Source organism: Abramis brama, assembly GCF_963993115.1.
Source record: "Abramis brama genome assembly, chromosome: 24".
Lineage (NCBI taxonomy): Eukaryota > Metazoa > Chordata > Actinopteri > Cypriniformes > Leuciscidae > Abramis > Abramis brama.
In genome coordinates, this window is record NC_139986.1 from 21,057,597 (window position 1) to 21,082,714 (window position 25,118).

The 25,118-nt window shown below is 39.6% G+C and overlaps 1 protein-coding gene across 2 annotated transcripts; it reads right to left on the minus strand.

Annotated features, from left to right (window-relative positions):
- Nucleotides 1–10,696: 10,696 nt before the first annotated feature.
- On the minus strand, nucleotides 10,697–22,911 carry LOC311075726 (uncharacterized protein). 2 transcript variants are annotated; one of them, XM_084103289.1, is made up of 11 exons: nucleotides 21,798–22,911; nucleotides 20,693–20,824; nucleotides 18,909–18,993; nucleotides 17,892–18,083; nucleotides 17,713–17,781; nucleotides 17,432–17,533; nucleotides 15,845–15,970; nucleotides 13,417–13,449; nucleotides 12,191–13,275; nucleotides 11,805–11,948; nucleotides 10,697–11,612 (listed from the first exon to the last, which is right to left on the minus strand). In XM_084103289.1, the coding sequence occupies exons 4-9, from the start codon at nucleotides 18,009–18,011 to the stop codon at nucleotides 13,084–13,086; spliced, it is 642 nt and encodes a 213-aa protein (XP_083959415.1). In that variant the 5' UTR covers nucleotides 18,012–18,083; nucleotides 18,909–18,993; nucleotides 20,693–20,824; nucleotides 21,798–22,911; the 3' UTR covers nucleotides 10,697–11,612; nucleotides 11,805–11,948; nucleotides 12,191–13,083. The 2 variants fall into 2 exon arrangements, with proteins under 2 accessions (XP_083959415.1, XP_083959416.1); XM_084103290.1 differs by lacking the exons at nucleotides 17,432–17,533; nucleotides 17,713–17,781; nucleotides 17,892–18,083; ... (1 more) ...; nucleotides 20,693–20,824; nucleotides 21,798–22,911 and having other exon boundaries at nucleotides 10,697–11,128; nucleotides 11,404–11,612.
- Nucleotides 22,912–25,118: the final 2,207 nt, after the last annotated feature.

Genomic DNA, 25,118 nt, shown 5'->3' on the forward strand with positions numbered 1-25,118 from the left:
ACATTTAAAAAACAGGCGGAGCAACAGGAGAGACAGGAATGAGATACCCAATAGCATTTACACATGTGTAATGAAATGTTGCCAATAAAACGAGAGACTGTCTCTTAAGAGGAGCCAGTTTCCAGTGCTGTCTCTAAGTCTGGCGCTGGCTGGTTTACAGACCTGATCTACAGTTCATGATTACAGACCTGCACAACCTCACATCTCCCATGCAAATCAGGATTTTTGCTATCAACCTGTATGATTAGAGTGATCAACAGCTTCTCTCAAAAATCCACAAGGGATTTGGAGGCTCTTTAAATAGATCAATATGAATAAATCTGTTTTATTCAGGAAAACAGTAGTAAGAGGGAGACTTCAGCAGCTATTTTAATGGCCACTCTATGTTCAGAAATAATGCATTTGCTTTGGAGACTCAGCTTGAAGTTTAAGGTTCCTATGATTTTAAATTGATGTAGTGAGACTATAGTTTGTGTGCTAGAACAGACAGCAAGAAAAAAGGCACGAGTAAGTGGAGAAGAATTCGTTTTTATTGCTACTTTTCTCGCGTGCATGGATAATCTCTTTTTTATAGCTCTCCACCCAAGAGCTGCGGTCAGAGGCTCCCCCTGTTCCCTCTGTATCTCACCCCACTGAAATAACAGCAAGACCGCCGGTCTCCAAACACACCTGCTTTTCATTTCAGCCCCACTGATTTCAAAGTCTGCAGGAAAACTGAAGTATTGAGTATACTGTAAGTTTGAGTAGAACAGTCTGGATGCAAACCACATCCAAATATGTCATTCCTGCTTTTCTAAGATTAAAAAATGTTGTGCGTTAGTTCCTTAGAAGCACTACAATTACTGTTGTATTATGTTATATTTTCTTTTGTACTGTATTATATTTAGTACATTTACTTTTATTTTTATTAATTGTATTATTTTTATTTTTTTAAATTAATTTTTACTGTTGGACTGTAAAGCAAGTGAAAATTCGAATAGACTTACATTGAAGCAACCATATCTAAGGACCAAATGGAGCAAATTTGACTTGGGTCAGTAAGCAGCAACCTGGGAAATTTTGTATGGACAAGTACTCAGTTATTCATTACTAGTTATTCCACAAGTGCTTTTTTTCATAGGCTGCGCAGTCAAATCATTCACAAGTGCTTCTGTTTTATGTGATTCTTCTCGAAAGTTGGAAAATCTGCTGTAGGCGGAATTGATGGTTGAGGAAAATTGTAGAGCTCCGCTTTCGGGTCGTGATAAAGTTGTCCACCTGGTTTCTTTCGGTTGTTTCATGGGATTAAGTAGTCTCCGGCTCAAGTGGACATTATATGCCACTAGGTTGATAGGATGTTCCAACTAGGCCTACCAGCAAAGCCTGGGAGATTGGCTCTGTCACGATGTGCATGATGGATGGAAAGCAGGAAATAGCCTTTGGAAAGGAAGGGCACTCCAGGGAGATTGAGAGAAGATTGAGACAAAGGAGAAATCCAGCAGTAGAGATGTTTAAACCCTCTCCTGACACCTCTGAGGTAATTGGACAGGTATTTCGGATGTTGAAGGCCAGGTAAATGCTGTGTTATGTGAGTGTGTTACGTGAGTGCCATTTGTGCAACCATTTTTCCATGGTTATTGGAAAAGGGAAAGGGTCCGACCTCTGAAAAGCAGTCTGATTTCCTCAATTGCTTCTGGGATCAACTCACTCCTGTTGAAGGGGTTAAAGAAGTGCTTCAGGCCCCAAACAGGCTGATTCTGTGTGAATACTGCGAACAACCTTTTAGCACTCTGGCTGGAAAGTCTGGCTCTACCGTTCTCCAGTCAGCTCTGTCATCAGCCGGGATTGGTTGGATTTTTTTCCTTCTCCAAAAATCAATGCTACAATGCCTAATGGCCAGGGTAAAAATGGCTGAAAAGACTTTAAAAAGTCTCTGCTGTGCAATTGGACGCTAAATCAATAGAGCGCTATAATCACTAGAACACTTCCATTCCTGTAGGTGAGATCGAGTTCTGCTAATGTGAAGAACCTTGTTTATTCTTGTATGTCGAAGGGCTCAGCCAGGTCATTTGCTTACCAACAGAAATGCGAATGTGGATATCCAAAGACAAATGTGTTGAAATACCTTAGAGGCTAACTGTTAGCCTAGGTTAGCATGTCATAGGGAAAATGACGGTATGACATTGATGTATATTGGCTGTTTAGCATCAGTAAGTCGAGCATCCACTTTAAGGTGAGCAAAGAGCAAAGTCTAACTGTAAGAAACTGAGCTTCACTGATCACTAACGCCAACGTTTTTAGCGCCATTTTGATCATCAATTTTCATGTTGTAAATGCTTTAAAGAGAATGCCTTATGATTATACTTCAAATGTAAGCTAGTCCATATTTTAGCCCATAGCTAGCCCATATTTGTTCATTTGAAGGCCAAGCACATGAAACATGCCTCTGAAGGTTGGCTATAGAATTAAAAGTTTATTGAAAGAGATTGAGATGTGTTATTGTATTTTCAAGCAATTTTCTTTGCTTTAGTTAGTATGAACCTTTTGCTGTGGGTGGATCAAACTTCACTCTTAGGCTATATTCTCCTAGGAGTTCTACTATTTAAGTCTTGATTCACAATCAATGAAGGGAGCATTTCAAAATTATGTTGCCATGGAAACTAGTACATAAGCCTCTCTCCCTAGGTAATAGAAGGCCCGGTTTCTGTGGGTTTGGGGACTGCTTGACTGACCCTACCTTTTTTCTTCTTTTCTGAGTGGGTCCGCAATGCTGTTAAATTGAAAAGGGCACCTGAAGCGCTGGAAGAAGGGATGTCACTCTCGAATATACTCTCTTTTCAAATATACAATATATAATAGTTTGGTTTAGGTTTCACAAGTTTCAAACTTTCCACTTTCCACTTTCACTGTTAGTTTTTTAAAAGAGTTTTCTAGTTTGATCTAGTTTAATATTTTTGTATTCTAAGGCTGCCAGATTTAATTTTATTTTAGATAGCCTTGAACTTTAGTTTAGTTTCAGTCAGTTTATCCTGTTTTTTGGTTGTTGTTTTTTTTTTTTCAGTTTTTTTTTATATCATTTAGTTTTCATTTGAACTTTCTCACCATAGTTAGGCGCTGTCCCTGAGCCCTGATGTGATGGAGAAGGGTCTCTATTGAGGTGGTGGGTTGATGTCTATTGATCTGCCTCATTCAATATGAACCAGAGACTGCAGACAGAATGAGAAATACACTAATAGCAACCATTCGTCCCCATGGACCAGGGCATTAAACACACTCTCCAAACATGTCTCTCAACCTCCGCCTCGCAGGAAGGAAAAAAAAAAATACAAGCTCTCCGCTGTTCATTTTTCTCTCGCTTGCTTTCTCTCTCTCTTTATTCCCATGATGGTGCTGCTCTTTCTGTCTTTCTGTCTGAAGGTATCATATATAAAAGCTATTGATTATCTAGGGCCAAGGGGACACCAATCACACCAATGTAAATATTTGATAAGGGAGCCATTTTAGATCTCTGAGATGTTCCACTTTTCTCTGTCTTCTGCTCATGAGCAAAGGTATTCTTAATATGTTTTGTTTTACATTGATTATTTTCTTCGCCCATCAATAATTTGTGTTAACATTTTGTTGCCTGATGTCATTTCCTGATTTTTATGTTGTTTTCTGCAAGTTTGCTTTCATGACTTTGATTTCGTGGGAAAAACACTATCAAATACTAATAAATACTGTGTATGTGTGTGTACATTAATAATTAGATGTGAGAATTCCATCTTTAATGTATTTGTGAATAATGAATAGCATGGCTATACCAGCACCAAACCAGCATTAACCATCATGCGTTCACTTATGTTAAGATTTCATTATGGTAGACACCTTGCTGGAGGATTTTTTTCAGGCTTTAATGATCTCAGATAGACCAATTAATCTGGAACGTTTCAGCTCTCCACTCAGGGGCATTTTGCATCTTCTGGATCTCTCCTTCCCAGCATTTCCATATCCTCTATCGTACTTTTGTTTTTTTGTGGATAGCAGGCGTAGTTGAAATCTGCCTTGTTGCTGGCTGGCTATGAGACACTAGACCAGTTGGGTTCCACAAAAGGCCAGGCTTTCCAACGGCTTTCTGGTTTGGCATTGGGCACCGAGAGGTTGCAAAACCACAATACACACATGCTGTTTCATTTCAGGCCTCGTTCCAAACCTCCACGGGGACTTTACACCTCTTACCTCACACTGACCACCAGAGGTTAGTTACACGTTCAACAATTGTTCCTTCTGTAGGTCTTAGCTAAATACGCTGGAATCATGGGGGTTTTTTATACCCAATGCAGCAGAACTTCACCTAATAACCCTGAAAACTGTACATTTTAGCTCAGAATTATTTAGGTCAGTGAATACTCCCGGATTTGTGCCAGAATTCAGTAAGCCTGTTAGCATAAAGCTTTAGTTAGTACAGCAGTGTAACCATTTGGGAAAATGGCTTTTTTTGTGTGTATTTCCACATCTGTGTATCTTCTCCTTTTGTATTATATACAGCAGAAAAACAGGAACTATGCAACGCTCTGAGCTCTGGTATTAAAAAACAATGATGGCTTTGAATGTATCTGTGGTCATGTGGATTATGACATCTCTGTAAATAAAAGGAGAACATTGTTAGATAACAAAACACAGTCAGTGTGACACTGATAAAGGAAGGATTTAGTAATTTAACACTATGGAAGAATGAAAGAAAAAAACGACGTTTTCCTGTTAAGAGAGTATTAATTCTGCTGGTCTCGACTGCCTCTCGGCAGATTGAAGTAAAAGCATTTAGAGCAAATTCTTGTTCCTTTAATCTCTCGGAAAGATCTCACGCTGAGAGGGTCTTATCTTTACTGAAGCATTACACAGTGTGTGTGTGTGTGTGTGTGTGTGTGTGTGTGTGTGTGTGTAGCCGTATGTGTGTGTGGTGGTGTCAATGGTGTTAGATTGAGATAGGTGGATAAATCTTTGTCTTTGTCTTTGTCATTGTACAAAGCCTACCTGTGGTACATAATGTTTTGTAGTTTTAATTTTGGACCAAAAAATAGGCTTGGAAATATTAAATAGCAAGAAGAAACCATTCTGGTCAGAAAGAAAACAGCATTTTGCATGGTTTTATATCACATTAAATGACTCTTCCGCTAAGGTTTTGACCCATTTGACCTTTTAAGCTTCATAACAGTGCAATAAACCACAGTTGATTGGTTGGTGGGGAACTGAAAGATAGTGATTCATTAATTTAGAGGGACAGCTGTCTTATTGATCATGAAACATCTCCGGCTATTAACTAAAGTTTAATGTGGTGGTAAATCAGAGTGTCTGTTAATGGATTGAGGAGGTTGATGTGATTGAGTGTAAATTATAAAGTGTGCAATGTAATGCATATTCTACTCATAATGATTATTAATGTGATTCTTTTGGCTCGTGCATTGCAATACTTAGCCCTACACACATTATATTGTAATGAAATATTATTAGGGTGAATTCAGGTAAAGTGGAACACTTTTTACTAATGAGATAACTGGGAAAATATGTCCCAATTATCCCTAATTAACAATATAATACTGCTTCATCACATAGATATTAAATACAACACAATATAATATGTTACCATTACAATATAATGTTTTATGCCACTTTTATTGATATTATGATAGTATCCTAAGGAAATGGAAGCAGGAAATGTTGCAAGTTAGAATCAAACATTTATCACATTTACCGGCCTATTCCTATTTGAATAGTTTATTAAAAAATAGAGAAAAAGAAATGATACATTTTTATTTTTCTGGGATGGTGTATATAGGAATTACAGCATGACTTCTGTAATGAAATTTCCTTGGAGCCCAAGACATTTCTCAGTGTTTGAGTTATTAATTACAGCACAGGTTGAGTCACTTAGCGTGGTTAAATTTACAAGCAACACTTCTCAAAACTACATCCACCTTTAACTGCCGTCACTCTACACTCCATTAGCACAGTCTAAAGTTCAGTATTAGTCACTCTGAAAAGAGAAATATGTTGGAGGCATTGTGCTGTGGCTGATAAGAACTGACATGTTTGGGATGTGTTAGCAGAAATATAGGGTTTGCTTTTAGTTCTAGGGGCAACATGGGAGTCTGGCACAGCTTCCCTGAGGGGAAGTGCTCTGATGCACACACACACACACACACACACACACATACCTACTTAACCACAATGTGAGGACGTATGACTGGGAACCCTACCTTTAGGGACACCCCTTTCTGAAGGGTCTAGAGACAAAAGAAAGATATGACTGCACTTCTGGAGAAGCTGTCATCACAATTATCACTTGATTTTATCAATAAAAGCCTTCCTTAAAGACCTGACATTTTGCCTTCACTTTAGGGACAGTATTTTTTATGTCCATTTTGGGGACATTAAACACAAACTCTGATGAAGTCATACTTTGAGGACCATGGTGATACACATACTCTGGTTAAGGTATACTTTCAGGACATTGTTGAGATGTTATATATTATTTATCCTAAGAAGACAGAAGTAGAATATTACAATTCAAAGTTCCAATACTGGACAGTGAAATCAAGCTAGTGCAGAGATACAGGTGTGAGAGAGTAAACTGGGTTTCTTCTTTTCTGCAAGATCACTGTAAATGGGTAGCCTACATTTTTTGTCTGATTTGTAGCTTGAGATCAAGTGCCTTTGGCTGCTCAGTTGGGGAATGACAATTAACATTCAGAAATATTATTGATTTGACTGATTGACTATCAGAAGCAAAAGATGAACAGAATTGAGCTGAATAATAACACTATTGTCTTTAATTTCAACTGTAAAACAGCTCTACATTATTCATTTCATAATTGTTGACATTTGCAAGTTATTTTATGTCTGTGAAGCTCCTTTGAAACCATCTGTATTGTATCATGCGCTATAGAAATAAAACGGACTTCACTTCATGGCAGAGAACCTTTCACTGACCACCGGCTGCATCCCTCTAGTTAATTTAGCATCGACTGTAAACTAATCATTATCACAAAAACATCTTAAGGAGTTTTCCTCATCAGAGTCATCTTTGGCTACACACTGGGGTTAAGACATTAGGCATGTTCTTCTGTAAAGTGTAGTAATTGTCAAAAAAAACTCTATACAAATAAAAATAGTGATACACACTCTCCGATTAAATGACTCTTTGGGGACTCGAGTGACACACACACTCCGATTAAATGACTCTTTGGGGACTCTAGTGACACACACACTCCGATTAAATGACCCTTTGGGGACTCTAGTGACACACACACACTCCGATTAAATGACCCTTTGGGGACTCGAAGTGACACACACACTCCGATTAAATGACTCTTTGGGGACTCTAGTGACACACACACACTCCGATTAAATGACCCTTTGGGGACTCGAGTGACACACACACTCCGATTAAATTACCCTTTGGGGACTCTAGTGACACACACACTCCGATTAAATGACCCTTTGGGGACTCGAGTGACACGCACACTCCGATTAAATGACTCTTTGGGGACTCTAGTGACACACACACACTCCGATTAAATGACCCTTTGGGGACTCGAGTGACACACACACTCCGATTAAATGACTCTTTGGGGACTTAAGTGACACACACACTCCGATTAAATGACTCTTTGGGGACTTAAGTGACACACACACTCCGATTAAACGACCCTTTGGGGACTCTAGTGACACACACACACTCCGATTAAATGACCCTTTGGGGACTCTAGTGACACACACACACTCATATTAAACGACTCTTTGGGGACTAGAGAGACACACACACTCCGATTAAATGACTCTTTGGGGACTCTAGTGACACACACTCTGATTAAATGACTCTTTGGGGACTCTAGTGACACACACACACACTCCGATTAAATGACTCTTTGGGGACTCGAGACACACACAAACTCCGATTAAATGACTCTTTGGGGACTCAAGTGACACACACACACACTCCAATTGAACGACTCTTTGGGGACTCTAGTGACACACACTCCGATTAAATGACTCTTTAATATTAACAGTCTTGGACACATTGTGTTGAAAGTGCACATTGCAGTTAATGACAGAACTTCAAATTATTCTTTTTTTTAAAAGAACAACAATGAAAAATCAATTAACTTGGAGGTGGGAATGATTCTCAGTGCCCAACTATCCTCTGTACTTCCTCCATCCACCCTTCTTCAAAATCTCTCTACTTCCTCCTTTACATTCTCTCCTCCCTCTTTAACTCTACTCCTCCCTCTTTAACTCTACTCATCCCTCTTTAACTCTACTCATCCCTCTTTTTACCCGCTTTACTCCTTTTCATCCTCTTTAACTCTACTCCTCCCTCTTTAACTCTACTCCTCCCTCTTTAACTCTACTCCTCCCTCTTTAACTCTACTCCTCCCTCTTTTTACCCACTTTACTCCTTTTCATCCTCTTTAACTCTACTTCTCTTCATCCTCTTTAACTCTACTCCTCACTCTTTTTACCCGCTTTACTCCTCCCTCTTTATCCTCTTTAATTCTACTCCTCCTCTTCACCTCTTTAACTCTACTCCTCCCTCTTTTTACCCTTTACTCCTCCCTCTTTTCATCCTCTTTAACTCTACTCCTCCCTCTTTTTACCCTCTTTACTCCTCCTCTTCATCCTCTAACTACTCCTCACTCTTTTTACCCGCTTTACTCCTCCCTCTCTTTATCCTCTTTAACTCTACTCCTCCATCTTTTTACCCTCTTTACTACTCCCTCTTTTCATCCTCTTTACTCCTCCTCTTCATCCTCTAACTCTACTCCTCACTCTTTTTACCCGCTTTACTCCTCCCTCTTTTCATCCTCTTTACATTTACTCCCTCTATTCATCCCTTATATTAGGTGTGCTGGACATGGGCTGTGGCTGGATGTAACCGATTGGTGAGAGTTGCCGTGTGCAGACGAGAGAATGTGATGTCAGACACTTTCTGCTTCCCGTAGTGACGCTCAGGCTAAGTTTGCATACTTTACCACAGCTGAAGTGGAATAAACGCATTATTTTCCAGATACAGATATTTCAGAGACATTTTCATTCAATACATGCACTACTGTTTGTACAAGAATAAAGTTCAAAATAAGCCTAAATACCAGTGAAGTGGGGTCTACATTGTTTTATTTTGATAAACATTTATCGCAACTACATGAAAAGAGCTTTTACTGTTATAAAGAACAGATTTGTGATCCTTAGTGGAACTGAAGGTGTGAGAAGAAACATGAAACGCACGTGATCGTTGTCAAGCGGTGTACTCTGCCAATCGTGGATTAGCTGTGTCATCATCAGAGCTCGTGAGTCGCTCTAGAGAATCTGCTCTGGCTGAGTCCTCCTGCTCTCCAATCACTCTCATTGTACTCTGATGCCTTATGGCACAGTCACGGGCGTCGCTGTCTGAAGTCGGACACAAGTTCTAACCATCAAGCACTGCTCAAGTTAGCCGCTGATCGTTCTGTGCAGCGCTGCATGAAGTCCAACAAGCCTAATGTAAAGGGGACGTAAAGATGGAGGAGAGAATGTAAAGGGGACGTAAAGAGGGAGGAGAGAATGTTAAGGGGACGTAAAGAGGGAGGAGAGAATATAAAGGGGACATAAAGAGGGAGGAGAGAATATAAAGGGGATGTAAAGAGGGAGGAGAGAATGTAAAGGGGACGTAAAGAGGGAGGAGAGAATGTAAAGGGGACGTAAAGAGGGAGGAGAAAATGTAAAGGGGAATGTAAAGAGGGAGGAGAGAATGTAAAGAGGGAGGGGAGAATGTAAAGAGGATGTAAAGGGGAGGAGATAATGTAAAAGGGGAGGAGAGAATGTAAAGGGGATGTAAAGAGGGAGGAGAGAATGTAAAGGGGATGTTAAGAGAGAGGAGAGAATTTAAAGGGGATGTAAAGAGGGAGGAGAGAATGTAAAGGGGACGTAAAGAGGGAGGAGAGAATGTAAAGGGGACGTAAAGAGGGAGGAGAGAATGTAAAGGGGATGTTAAGAGGGAGGAGAGAATGTAAAGGGGACGTAAAGAGGGAGGAGAAAATGTAAAGGGGACGTAAAGAGGGAGGAGAGAATGTAAAGGGATGTAAAGAGGGAGGAGAATGTAAAGGGGACGTAAAGAGGGAGGAGAAAATGTAAAGGGGATGAAAAGAGGGAGGAGAGAATGTAAAGGGATGTAAAGAGGGAGGAGAATGTAAAGGGATGTAAAGAGGGAGGAGAGCATTAGGCTTGTTGGACTTCATGCAGCGCTGCGCAGACCGATCAGCGGCTGACTTGAGCAGTGCATGCCGGTTAGAACTTGTGTCCGACTTCAGACAGCGAAGCCCCGTGACTGTGACGTATGGTATCAGAGTACGGCGAGAGCGATTGGAGAGCAGGAGGACTCAGCCAGCGCAGCTTCTCCAGAGCGACTCATGAGCTCTGATGACGACACAACTGATCCACGATTGGCCGAATCCACTGCAACACAATGATTAAGAGTTAATTCTCACACCTTTAGTTCCACTAATGCTCACAAATCTGTTTTTATAACAGTGAAATCCCCTTTCATGTAGTCACGCTGTTATATTGTCATGTTTATCCAAATAAAACTGATACAATGTAGACCCCACTTCATCGGTATTTAGGCTTATGTTGAACTTTATTCTTGTACAAACAGATGCTGTATTAAGCAGTACATGTATTGCATGAAAATGTCTCTGAAATATCTGTGTATTTGGCAAATAATGCATTTATTTCACTTCAGCTGTGGTAAAGTATGCAAACACAGCGTGAGCGTCTCTCAATTTTAATTTCTATACCTTTATCCTTATTTCTTTTAATTTAGCTCCATTTCTTACAAAAAGAGTATAATGTGCAAAGTGTTAAAGTGTTTGTGCCTCCCTACAAACCACCCTTTCTTTAAGAGTCGTGATCCTGTTCCGCACATAATTTCTCACACCAGTCCATGTTCGCTGCTTCAAAGCTTCTGGCTCTGCGTCACTACGGGAAGCAGAAAGTGTCCGACTCACGTGTCTGTTTTCAGCTCCTCCCGCCTGCACACTGCAACTCTCACCGATCGGTTACATCCAGCCACGGCCCATGTCCAACACACCTATTCACTCTTCCCTTTTTATCCTCTTAACATTCTCTCCTCCCTCTATGACAGAAATATCAAAAAGTTTAACATGACATTCCATCCAACTTCATTGCAACTGAACAAAGAAAACTGAATAATGAAAATTGACTATCTTAATATCCTCTACTTCTTCATTAGCCTTCTTATACTCTAACTTTGCACTTTATATTCTGTTTCATTCCATCCTCAAAATATTTCTACACCTATATCCTCATTTCTTTTAATTTAGCTCCATTTCTTACAAAAAGAGCATAATGTGCAAAGTGTTAAAGTGTTTGTGCCACCCTACAAACCACCTTTTCTTTAAGAGTCGTGATCCTGTTCCGCACATAATTTTTCACACCAGTCCATGTTCGCTGCTTCAAAGCTTCTGGCTCTGCGTGAATGCATCTTTCACAGTCTTGCTTACCAGGAACTTTGTATGTCTTGATGAACTTCATCATGTGTCTCTCTACTGCTTTTACCTCACTGTCCTCCCATTTCTTTTTTGGAGCGTTTGAAGAACCTATGAAATAGTTAAAAACAAGTAAATACTCATTACACATTCTCATTACAACTAAATTGGTGAGTAAAGACCAAATCAAGACTAATGTGTCCTAATGTGTATATTTTTTTCATTTGGCTGGATATTGCTGCATGGAGCTGATTCATGTTTATTTGATTATTGTTGTTTGTGTAGTTTAGAGATTTTTCTTACCTTGATCCTCCCATGAAACAGATTGATCAGATTGAACAAGTTGATCAGTCTCTGCTGGTGCTGTTTTCTGAGATAGGTCACTGTAATCCTCCTCATCACTTGACATGGAATCACCTTGGGCCTCAAGTTGCTCTAAATAATTCACTGACAAAAAAATTTACACTTTATTGCTTATACTTACCATCTGTGACATGATTATATATGTTACCGGCAAAGTGTGAAATCCCGTTATTGTATAGAATGCCTGATGGTTACCTAAGTTACCTACCTACATTACCTAGGGCATTCTATAGAATTCCGGATTACACACTTTGCCGGTAACATATACATTGTTTTGCAAATATGTAAAGAACAGATACACACAGACAGTCCAAGTATACTCGTACCATTTGGGTCAATTTCAATGTCATCAAGTTTCTTTCCTTTGTAGTCAGACAGTGTTCCTTTCTCCATGGCCATTAGCAGCTGGGAGAGCACTTGTTCAACAGGATGGGGTCTGATGTGACCAAACATACCAAAAATCAGCTCAGATGAATCGGATGGTAGTTCTTCTGGACATGACATTGTCAAAAGTGCTTTGATACATCCAACATCTCCCAACGAGGCAGGTAGTTCATCTGATCAATTTATGACTGTACCATCACCAAAAAAGATGAAATGCCAATCTAAAGAGACAAACACCTTGTCTGGTGATAAGACTTTTATTCAGTCAATGCCATCACCAAAGACGGAACTCCGCAAGGCGTACAAGAAGCAGTATTGCCTTAATTGCTCTAAGCCATATTCAAAAATGGCAAGACACCTTGAATTTGTCCATCGCAACGAAGTGGGGGTTGTAAAGGCAATAGCATTTCCAAAACATTCCAAAGAAAGACGAGTACAGTTGAACCTCCTTTGAAAAAGGGGCAACTTTGCCCACAACACAGATGTGGTGAGACAAGGACATGGGGAGATGATTGCCTACTACCGTTCAAAAAATAGACAAAGAGCCAAAGAATTTATTCACTGCATTTACTGCCAAGGGCCTTATAACAAGCGTAGCCTTTGGAAACATATCAAAAACTGTCCTCTGAAACCTAAAGATGATGATGCCCAGGGCAGGAAAAGAGTTCGACCTCTGTGTGCTCTAAACACACCAGTCGGCTTAGAAGTGAGCAAAGGTTTCAAGAAAATAGTGTCCTTTATGAACTATGATGAAGTTTCGCGTGTAGTTCATACTGACAGATGCATCTTTCCTTTGTAGTCAGACAGTGTTCCTTTCTCCATGGCCATTAGGACTTTACTCATTTTTGCCAGCTGCAGTGTTCCCTCTGCGATGGACAAACTCAAGGTGTCTGGCCATTTTTGACCATGTCATGTCCAGAAGAACTACCATCCGATTCATCTGAGCTGATTTTTGGTATGTTTGGTCAACATCGCTGTAGTCTGTGACATCGCTGTAGTCTGTGTCACAGACGGTACTTCCTGAATACTGAATGAGAGAATATAACACTTACTCAAGGCAGTGGTTCCTGTAACATTATGTTTCATCGCATTGTGGATACTGGCAAGCAAAGTCATAATTATGCCAAAAAAATTGAGCATATAAAGTATCACATGGCAAGTCACATACCTGTCTTTTTCTTGATGGCCTTAAAGAGGATATCTGGAAGAGGAGAAATACAAACAAATATAAATAATATATAATTTCATATAATCTATTGTTAGTTCTACAAGTGCAATACAGCCAGACCATCCCAATAATTAAGCAAATTAATCTACCCACCTCCCTTAATGAGAGTGTCTCAGACATCTGCGATTTTGAATCACTGATAAGAGTGAAGATAAGGGTGGAGCAAGAGAAGATGATGATGATGATGATGAAGGCTGCGCATAGGAAGGCAATGAAGGCTGCCCAGGCGAGGATGATGAAGATGAAGGCTGCCCAGGCGAGGATGATGAAGATGAAGGCTGCCCAGGCGAGGATGATGAAGATGAAGGCTGCCCAGGCGAGGATGAGGATGATGAAGAGGAAGGCTGCCCAGGCGAGGATGAGGATGATGAAGATGAAGGCTGCTCAGGCAAGAATGATGAAGATGAAGCCTGCCCAGGCGAGGATGATGAAGGCTGCCCAGGCGAGGATGAGGATGATGAAGAGGAAGGCTGCCCAGGCGAGGATGATGAAGATGAAGGCTGCCCAGGCGAGGATGAGGATGATGAAGATGAAGGCTGCCCAGGCGAGGATGATGAAGGCTGCCTAGGCGAGGATGAGGATGATGAAGGCTGCCTAGGCAAAGATGAGGATGATGAAGATGAAGGCTGCCCACGCGAGGATGATGAAGATGAAGCCTGCCCAGGCGAGGATGATGAAGGCTGCCCAGGCGAGGATGAGGATGATGAAGAGGAAGGCTGCCTAGGCGAGGATGATGAAGATGAAGGCTGCCCAGGCGAGGATGATGAAGGCTGCCTAGGCGAGGATGAGGATGATGAAGGCTGCCCAGGCGAGGATGATGAAGGCTGCCCAGGCGAGGATGAGGATGATGAAGGCTGCCTAGGCGAGGATGATGAAGATGAAGGCTGCCCAGGCGAGGATGATAAAGGCTGCCTAGGCGAGGATGATGAAGGCTGCCTAGGCGAGGATGAGGATGATGAAGGCTGCCTAGGCAAAGATGAGGATGATGAAGATGAAGGCTGCCCACGCGAGGATGATGAAGATGAAGCCTGCCCAGGCGAGGATGATGAAGGCTGCCCAGGCGAGGATGAGGATGATGAAGAGGAAGGCTGCCTAGGCGAGGATGATGAAGATGAAGGCTGCCCAGGCGAGGATGATGAAGGCTGCCTAGGCGAGGATGAGGATGATGAAGGCTGCCCAGGCGAGGATGATGAAGGCTGCCCAGGCGAGGATGAGGATGATGAAGGCTGCCTAGGCGAGGATGAGGATGATGAAGATGAAGGCTGCCTAGGCGAGGATGAGGATGATGAAGGCTGCCCAGGCGAGGATGATGAAGGCTGCCTAGGCGAGGATGAGGATGATGAAGGCTGCCCAGGCGAGGATGATGAAGGCTGCCCAGGCGAGGATGACGAAGGCTGCCCAGGCGAGGATGATGAAGGCTGCCCAGGCGAGGATGATGATGATGATGAAGGCTGCCCAGACGAGGATGATGATGATGAAGGCTGCCCAGGCGAGGATGAGGATGATGAAGGCTGCCCAGGCGAGGATGATGATGATGAAGGCTGCCCAGGCGAGGATGAGGATGATGAAGGCTGCCCAGGCGAGGATGAGGATGATGAAGATGAAGGCTGCCTAGGCGAGGATGAGGATGATGAAGGCTGCCCAGGCGAGGATGATGAAGGCTGCCTAGGCGAGGATGAGGATGATGAAGGCTGCCCAGGCGAGGATGAGGATGATGAAGGCTGCCTACTAGGCGAGGATGATGAAGGCTGCCCAGGCAAAGATGATGAAGGCTGCCCAGGCGAGGATGATGAAGGCTGCCCAGGCGAAGATGATGAAGGCTGCCCAGGCGAGGATGATGAAGGCTGCCCAGGCGAAGCTGATGAAGGCTGCCCAGGCGAGGATGAGGATGATGAAGGCTGCCCAGGCGAGGATGAGGATGATGAAGGCTGCCCAGGCGAGGATGAGGATGATGAAGGCTGCCCAGGCGAGGATGAGGATGATGAAGGCTGCCCAGGCGAGGATGATGAAGGCTGCCCAGGCGAAGATGATGATGATGAAGGCTGCCCAGGCGAGGATGAAGGTGGCATGGGTGGCGCAGGAGCTGGTGACGGTGATGAGGACAGGGCAGGAGAGCATGAGGTTGATGAGGCCATTATAGAGGTGGACAAAGCACAGGGTGCCGATGAAGAGGGTGCATCAGATGTGGATGCGACTGAGGATGACTGTGACAGCTTGAAATATAATTTGAATAAAAATATAAGGTCTAAAAGCAAAAGGACTAAGCAAACTGTTAATTAATAAAATAAATGAATAATAAAATAATTAACCGTTAATTGACTGAGGCGTTGATCACAGAATAGTGTGATTATGTTCACATATTACTCACCAAACAAACTTTTTGTGATTGCTGTTTAGCAATCTTGTGTTCCTTTTCAATTTCTGCTCTGTTAAAACGTTCATAGCAATCTTCATGATGTTGTCTTAATTTTGCCAATCTTGATTGAAACCGCTTCTGCAGATATATAAAGAGGTATTTAGCTTAAACAAGAATAAAATGTACATTAGCAATATTGAAAACTGTGGCACCCATTTCAGACAAGAACAAACACACTGTAGGAGTGAACAAAAAATGTTTTGCACATTTCAAAGCAAAGATCATTAATAAAATAAAAACTCTAAACAAACATTTATACAAACTTTACATACAAATTGTGACAATAGTCACATTAATAGTTACATTGGTTCAGAGTCAGACATTTAAACTCTGAACCAATAACTATACTTAACTAGCAGAGGTTGGTAGTAAGGCGCTACATTTACTCCATACCATCCAAGTCATTTTTAGTTTGTTTGTTTTAATTGTGGGTACATTTTACATAAGTGTGGGTACATAAGTACATTTCTAATGGCAATACAATTTTGTATCATTTGAAGCGTTTATACACTAGTGACGGGTCGTCATGAACGAATCTTTAATATGACTCGGGACTACCGAGTTGTCTCAGAGAGTGATTCGTTCATTTTGCGCTGACCGCACATGCCCAACATCCCATGGGTTCTGTACTGGAAACAGAAATGATTAGTTCATCTCTCGAGACTTCGGGTCCAAGTCTTTCGTTCTTCCGGTCAGTCCCACAGAGGCTATGCTGTCAGTACCGGAAAGATAAATGATTAGTTCACCTATCAAGTCCACGAAAACTCAAAAGATGAACTAATCAATTCTGTATCCGGTAGCGACTGCATAGCTCAGCCTATATGGGGCTGTCACGTGATGCACGAATGACTTGAACCCAAAGTCGATAGACTCGAAACGTGAACTAATCAATACTGTATCTGGTACTACAGACTGCAAAGCTCAGTTTATGAGGATCACGGGATGATCGAACGGCTTAGATCGGGAGGTGAGGTAAACTAACAGAATGCATAGCCTGAAGACCCAAATAAATAAATTAACTGTTTCTCATAATATGGCCTTTTTCTTGCATTGCAATTTTTTTCTTATTCTAAATGCGATCAACATTTGATGTGTTTGGGGAATTTGGCTAACATGTAACATTTTAAATACATTCTGCTGAAATGAACGAAATAACTTGAAAAAAGATTTGTTCATTTTGATGAACGAGATTTAAAGATCTGAGTCAGTAAAATGATCCGAACTTCCCACTACTATTACACACGTGTGCTGGATGAAGTGGATATGCACCTACAATCAACTAAAACCAAACCTTTAAAAAGCATCCTATGGTTTGCCAGCGATAAAGATCTTTTCGAGTTGAACACCTGAGCGCCAGCTGTTAGTGGTTGCCTGTGTTGCGTGTTCATTATTTTGGGGGCCGAGCAATGAAGGGAGGGGTGTGTCTGTTTGGGTGTCGATTTCAAATATCAATAGTGTTTCTCAGAAATCACTCACTGCACTTTCAACTAGCTGGCAGTAAACATCAGTAGATAGTTGCTGCATGTATGAGATGGTTACCGTTTTATTCATTGATGTTATTGCTTTGCCTGACTGCTTATATGGACCATTGCTGTTCACCTTGTCCAATTCAGGAGAAGAAACAGAAGCTGAACAATGGGGCTGGATGTCAGAAAAGAAACCAGTGAATATCAAAATCAGAATATTTGTAAAGGACAGAAAAACTTGTTCATGTTCATTCCTCTAGCTGTCCTACACGTTATCTATCATTTCTTTCACACACAACTCTACGCTGAAAGAGTCAATAATATAATGATACAGATGTTTTAAAGTGGACTTACCGATTTCTGCAGACCCAAACTGCTGGCTGGCTTTTTATCAGTGGATTCTGCTGATGCTTTATTCAAAGGCTTGAGAAATATGAGACCACAATCACATGGTAACTAATCAGAATGAGAGTTAAGATTATGAGATTTGTGAGAATTACTGATTAATCTCTTTAGCATTTTCTTGATAGTACCTTGACTCGCCATGGCCAATCTGAGTCGCCATAATTGTAAGTGATTTCCTCCCCTGGTAGAATGTCTCGTACAGCAAAGAGACACAGGTGAGGTTTTCTGCTCACTTCAACGGTTCTCATTTTGCAAGTATTTCTGGTCTCATCATTTACATAAGTCTTCCCAAGGACGAGTCTTCTTTAGATGCATCCATGCTATAAAGACATAAAATGACCACTCAGTACTAGCTAGACATGTACAGTTATTATAAGTGGTTCTGAACCCCAGTCCTGGGAACCCACCACTCTGCATATGCTGTATGTCTGGTGTTTTAATCCACCTGATTCAGATGAGGAGTTCATCATCAGAACACAGCTCTATGAACTCATCTGAGTGTGTCAGGTGAAGGAGACATACAGAATCTGCAGAGAGGAGGGTCTGAGAACCACTGATCTATATGATATATGAGATTAAATGGCGCACTGCAACATCCTCTCAGCTCTCAGATAAAGGCATCTAAAATTAATCATTTTGTTCTCTTTAGGGAATACAGGGAAAGCCAATTTAGATGACTCAAGGAAACTGCACTCAGTACTCTTAATGTCAGTTCATGTTGAATTTTAATTATTAGGGTGTGTTCACACCTGGCATGTTTGTTTAGACTGTTAGTGTGGTTAATTTGAATAAGTGTGAACACTGCCATCTGAAACCTGGTGCCACCAAACAAGAGGATCCAGATGCTGAATAAATAGGTCTCAGTTGGCTTCCAAACGAACTCTGGTGCGGTTCGAATGAAAAAAGAATGTAACATGGACCCAGAGACATGTAAACGAACCAAAAACAGGAAGATGTGACCCTAAAAAGGACAGACTGGTCAAGCATAACAGGTTTGACAATAGAAATGCCAATCTGAACACTAAGCGGACCCGGACCAAACGAACCAAGCGAACAGAACTCCAGGTATGAACACATCCTAAGTATTTTACAGTTCCAGATATTTTAGCATCCTTACTACATCAATCCAACAGTTCTGTACTCACCACCAATTTTTGCCATGCCACTGAAAATCAAACAGGAACGTGTTCTCAGCTTCAGTGTAGTGTTCAGTTCGGTCGGAAGAAAGCTCTAAAGAGGAGAAATACATTAGCTGCAGTTTCTTTAATGTCAACTATTATTTTATTACTAAAAGTTCTCTACCATATGACGTACATTATACGATGTGAAAGGGAAATTACTTAAGGAAAATAGTCAAAAGTCAGGCTAATCTCAAAGCATGATTTGCTTTTTATACTTTACATTATACTTTTAAGTCTTAAAATTATACAGTTAAAATTACATACATTTTCTTACACAAACCTATTTTTGCAGGCCAACCCGGTAGTAGTTGAACATCCCCTGGTTTCCTCCACAAAAACCCACTGGGATTTGCAGAAAATAAGCTAAAGTTAATCTATAAACTACACCACGGTTGACCAACTTCAACTTCCTTACGATGAAGCTTCAACAACTGTGTTGCATTATTTTAAAAGACAATTCTGTTTGTTTATTATTTGCATCTCTTTCAGGTAGTTTTTCTTTGTGGTATATGGATGTTTTATGTGGCTTCTATAGTTTAGATAAAAGTATAGAGTTTTTTTTTTTTTTTGTTGATAAATGTGCCTCCAGGAACTCTAAAGCTTTAAAATCCATCTCCCTGTGTAATATTTATAATGTTTCTGCATTATTATAATGCATGTTTGACTGATTGTGTGATGTATACATCCCCATCCCTACATCTACCTAGAATAGTTTGCAAGAGTGCGATTATAAACACAACGAGGCTGTGAAAGTGACTAGATGAGTTAATCTGTTCAGCTGATGACGTTTAATGTCCCAGACAACCCGTCTCCCATTTAGACACTTGTTAACAACTGCCTTTTACCAGACAAGTAAAGGCTTTTAAAAAAAACACACAAGAGAGTATTACTATTTTATGTTGTGGAGTAAAGCGTGAAAATATCTTGATCTTGTGCTAACCATGGATCTTATTTCAGGAATTTAACCAAAACCCATTGATCATGTTTACATGCACACCGATACGCTGATAACAAAATAAAATCACCTTCTTGAAATAATCCATTATCCAGGTTTACATGCAAACCAATAACCACGTAAACCACTACTTTATAAGTAAATCAGGTTAATGACGTCAAAACCTAACCATTCGTTTATCTGACTGTGTATTTCATATGTCATGTCAGTTGTGATGTTAAATAAAGCCCAAGAGTATTCCAGAATTTCAGAGGAAAACTTCCAGACTCATATTCTCCTCTCATGCAGTATCGGGTGCAGGATTTTGACTGTACCACTTCTGAACGAGATGAGAATACTTTTAAGAGGTTCTTGGGTCAAGAAAACACTCGCTCTGTCTGGATGTGCTTTAATCCAAAATAAGGACACTTTCCTGTCACACATCACACATGCTCCCTTCAATAAGCCACAGAACACAGAGGTTAATGTGTTTACATGCCGGGCAAATCTGCAAATAAGGGGCAAAAATCTATCTGTGTCGATTGGTTTATGCTTATGCTGTTTATGGTGACCTTAGTCTGCGTTTACATGACCACATGCACTGTCGGCTTATTATGCATAACTGGGTTCAGAATGTGCAAATAAACATTGACTTTGGGTTGATGGAACCAGAAATGCAAAAATGTAACTGGTTTTGTTTAACTTGTGAAACATGGATATTAGTTGGCCTAACAACCATATGACTCACCTCACATTAAATTCTCAGTTTTGTAGATTAACGTTATTACTAAACTGCTTAGTAATTTATACTTGCCTTTATATTTGCTGATGAACTGCTCTCGAAGCCCAGGCTTGTCGGTTTCACAGGTAATGTGATGCTCAGCGTCCTGCAGAGGTTTTTTACGCCTTTTATTTCCCAGCATGCTGAATTTCTTTCTTGAAATGACTGAAAAAAATAAATAAAATAAATATAAGGTGAATGAAATAAATAAGCATATTTAAAAAAATCTTGTTGATCTTACTGGAATTGTTCACCCAAAAACATACATAATTAACATACAATTATATTAATTGTTGTTTCAATTGAACCTCATGTTGTTCCAAACCTGTGTTGTGTTTTTTTCTGTTAAACACTAAAGTATATCTTTATATTATATCAACAGAGCTCTATTCAATGACAGCACATGTGACCAGTCAACAACAGGCATTTAGATAAAAAAGGCAATGTCAATGATGCCAAAAACCATTAGTTCTTGTGTGCCTTGTGACCACAATTGACATCAATCTACTGTATATTCATATTTGATTTAAGAGCGTATGGGAGATTTTCAGTCAGTAACCAGCTAGATTCATAGGGGCTATTTTTAATGTGCTTTTGGTCTGCTTTGGATTTGACACACACAATAAAAATACTATAAAGTGTCTATGTACTGGCATTGGGCAAAAAAGCTCTATAAAGATAAATAATAATAAGAACAGGCATATAATGTAATAAAAAATATTATATAAAATAAAAATTATCAAATAATAATGATATAAAAAAATGGAATTCATTATTTCATTATTTATACAAATTACTGTTGATAGTTGACAACACTTTTGATTAAAAAAAAAAACAATGATATAGGCTAGTAGACTATCACTGACTCAGTTGTTTAGATTAATTTGCAGAATCTAAAGTACTATTATATAAAAAATAACAAAATTCTATTTACTGGCCATTGCCTACAAGTTGGCAATAAACTTTTTCTTTATTGCAGCAAATCATCATATTAGAAGCAAACTCAAATACAGTCGAGAAGTAAATAAAACCCTAAGGAAAAAATAATTAAACAACTAAAATAAACACATCTTACTAACTTTCATATTTCACAATGTATTTAGTTATCATGCATTTTGAGGACAAGTCTAGATCTCACCTTTAGCCTTTAATGCGTGCGTGGTGGGGGTTGTCGTCGTCTGTTTCGCGTCCCATTGTCACGTGTCTGCATTTCCCGGGAAAACACATCCACGGTCGCAGACTTGCGTAAATGACGTAATTACGTATTTGGATTTCACGTTGAAATTGTGACTACATTTATTTAACCTAATAGAACATTATCTGATGGCAAGAATCTTTTTTTCCACAGTTTTAATCACAGTACTCTTTCTTCAAACTAAAAAAAAACAAAACAAAAAAACCTGTGGTGAAGTGAGTCTTTCCAGAGTGTCTTTTCCGGTCTTTTCTAGTGGACAGAGCACATGATCACTTTTAAACGAATCCACCCGCCTCGAACTAGGAACCACTGCGCATGTGCGTACAAACACAGGTTTAAAAGAGCAAAAAATGCCTAAATGAGCAACCTAGATCTCTTGAACAGGCATATTATTTTCTACTAATATCATTAATCAAAATAGTAAATTGATGTCTGCAAATATACAGCAGGGCTGATATGAGCTGGTATATCTCCAGTTCTGCACTTGTCTGTGTTGTTGTCATTTCATCAGTGTCCCACAACTACTTCAGAATTTATTTGAGTTAAGAAGGGGGAAGGAGTGTGGATTATTTCGAGGCTCAAAATTAAACTTTAACGTGTAATTTAACAGCATTATCTTTTTATGTATTTAATAAATGAATGGTATTTACATTAAAGGGCGGAGAAGCTGTTAGACAATGTAAAAGTGCTTTAAAAACGCATAGCCACAACAGATTGTCATCTTTTGAGCAGCACTGCTGATTACCTATCTCTCTGTCACTGGTCAGTCTGTTAGTTCATTCATCTCATCTCTTTCACTCTGCAGTCAGTCTCAGTGCTGTGGGGGAAGGGCGCGCACGCGATCAGTCTCAGTGCTGTGGGTGAAGGGCGCGCACGCGATCAGTCTCAGTGCTGTGGGGGAAGGGCGCGCGCGCGATCAGAGTCAGTGCTGTGGGGGAAGGGCGGCTGATCACAGTATGAGCAGATCTCAGTCAGTCTGACAGGCAGAGACAGAGCTAGGGTTAGGGTTAGGGTTAGGGTTAGTGTAGATCCAATGGCTTTTAAAATCAAAGTAAGAACAAAATACATCTGTAAACAAACATTTAAACGTGTCAGCTTGATTCATGATTCTTTTAAACACTTTTTTTCTTTTGTATTATGACTATATGTAACTGCTGTCTCTATCTCTCTCTCTCTCTCTCTCTCTTTCTCTCTCTCTCTCTCTCTCTCTCTCTCTCTATATATATATATATATAGAGAGAGAGAGAGAGAGAGAGAGAGACTCTCTATATATATAGAGAGAGAGAGAGAGAGAGAGAGACAGCAGTTACATAATGTTTGCTGTAACTGCTCTATTAACAGTTATTATCAGTCACTTTAGTACATTTATTGAATCATCCTTAAGATTTGCACACCAGTACCTAAGTGCATTTCGTACAAACAGCAGAACACAATAGATTAGCCTACCATCAAACTCCTGTAACTTGCTCAAAATCCTTAGTACAATATCAAAGAACATATCCTTGTGTCATTGTTCACAAACAAGAATGTCAAAATGCTTAGTTTCAGATGTAAACTATGGCTACGATTTTGATGACAATGATTGAAAATACAAAATACTGCACTGTATCTGAATGACATATAAATTTAAACAGCACACATATACGCATTACTCTAGAGGAGACTGGACAGGATTCACATATGCACTTTTACTGTTGGTCTGACAAAAGATTACAGTACAGTGGCACTGTGATATAAAAAACAAGACTATCACACATATACTGTATGTACGTGTCTCTATCAAGTATATTTACTGTATAATGTATAATGCAAGTAGACTTCTGTAATAGCCTATAGCATTACAGTAAGTCTACAGTTTATGGTGAACAGTACAGTGCAGTAGAGTGAACACTGTCTGATTACACACCTGTTCTGTCTACAAACGCTTGAATGATTGAAGACACACGGTTGTTCTCCCAACATTCGGCTGCACCCTTCATCCAGCCTCGGCCATAAGGTCATGAATGAGAACATGATCTACAATAATGGCACTTATTTCTTCTGAAACACACAATCTTAGCCTGTTCCTCTGTTTTACCTCCTTACCCTTCCACCACACATCCTTGCTCCTCTTCTTCTTCTCGGCTGTTCACCCTGTTGTTCTTCCTCTCTCAGAGTGTGTAACGTGTTGTGCTCTGTATGCATCCCAGATGAAGCTTCATGAGATGCACTCTGAGCTATTATAGAGAACTGGTTGATCATTGATTGATCTAATGCTTTACATTCCCCTTCATTAGTGAAATTCAGAACTCACCTCTGCAATTCAACAATTCAGGACAAAAAAAGTCTAATAGAATTGTATAGAAAATATGTTTGACAGTTTATGACAACTAGTTCAACCAATTCTGCATTTAATGACTTATGGAACTAATGCCTATATGTTTTGTGGGGTAAGACTATTCAACAGAGAACCAGTATAATACATTTTTATAAACATGACATAAGCAATTAATAATGTAAGAAACAGCATACATTTGCACATAATCAACTGCATGAATGTACTGCAATTTGTTCAAAAGAATGAGAAATTGCTTTTATGAGGTGCACAAGTAGATAATGTGGAGATTGAACAAGTAAGAATTTTAGTTGTGATCTGAGAAATGCACCAAAGCAACTGAGAAAAACTGTAATATAATTAATATAATAATATAGTATCATTAGAATTGTTGCTGTAACTGCTCTCCTTTATATAATATAATATAAAGAGAATGTTTGCAGTAACTGATCTCCTCTATATAATATAATAATATAATATAATATAATACAATATAAAGAGAATGTTTGCTGTAGCTGATCTCCTCTATATAATATAATATAATATACGTTAATATAAAGAGAATGTTTGCAGTAATTGCTCTCCTCTATATAATATAATATAATATAATATAATATAATATAATATAATATAATATAATATAATATAATATGAGAATGTTTGCAGTAACTGCTCTCCTCTATATAATATAATATAATATAATATAATATAATATAATATAATATAATATAATATAATATAATATAATATGAGAATGTTTGCAGTAACTGCTCTCCTCTATATAATATAATATAATATAATATAATATAATATAATATAATATAATATAATATAATATAATATAATATGAGAATGTTTGCAGTAACTGCTCTCCTCTATATAATATAATATAATATAATATAATATAATATAATATGAGAATGTTTGCAGTAACTGCTCTCCTCTATATA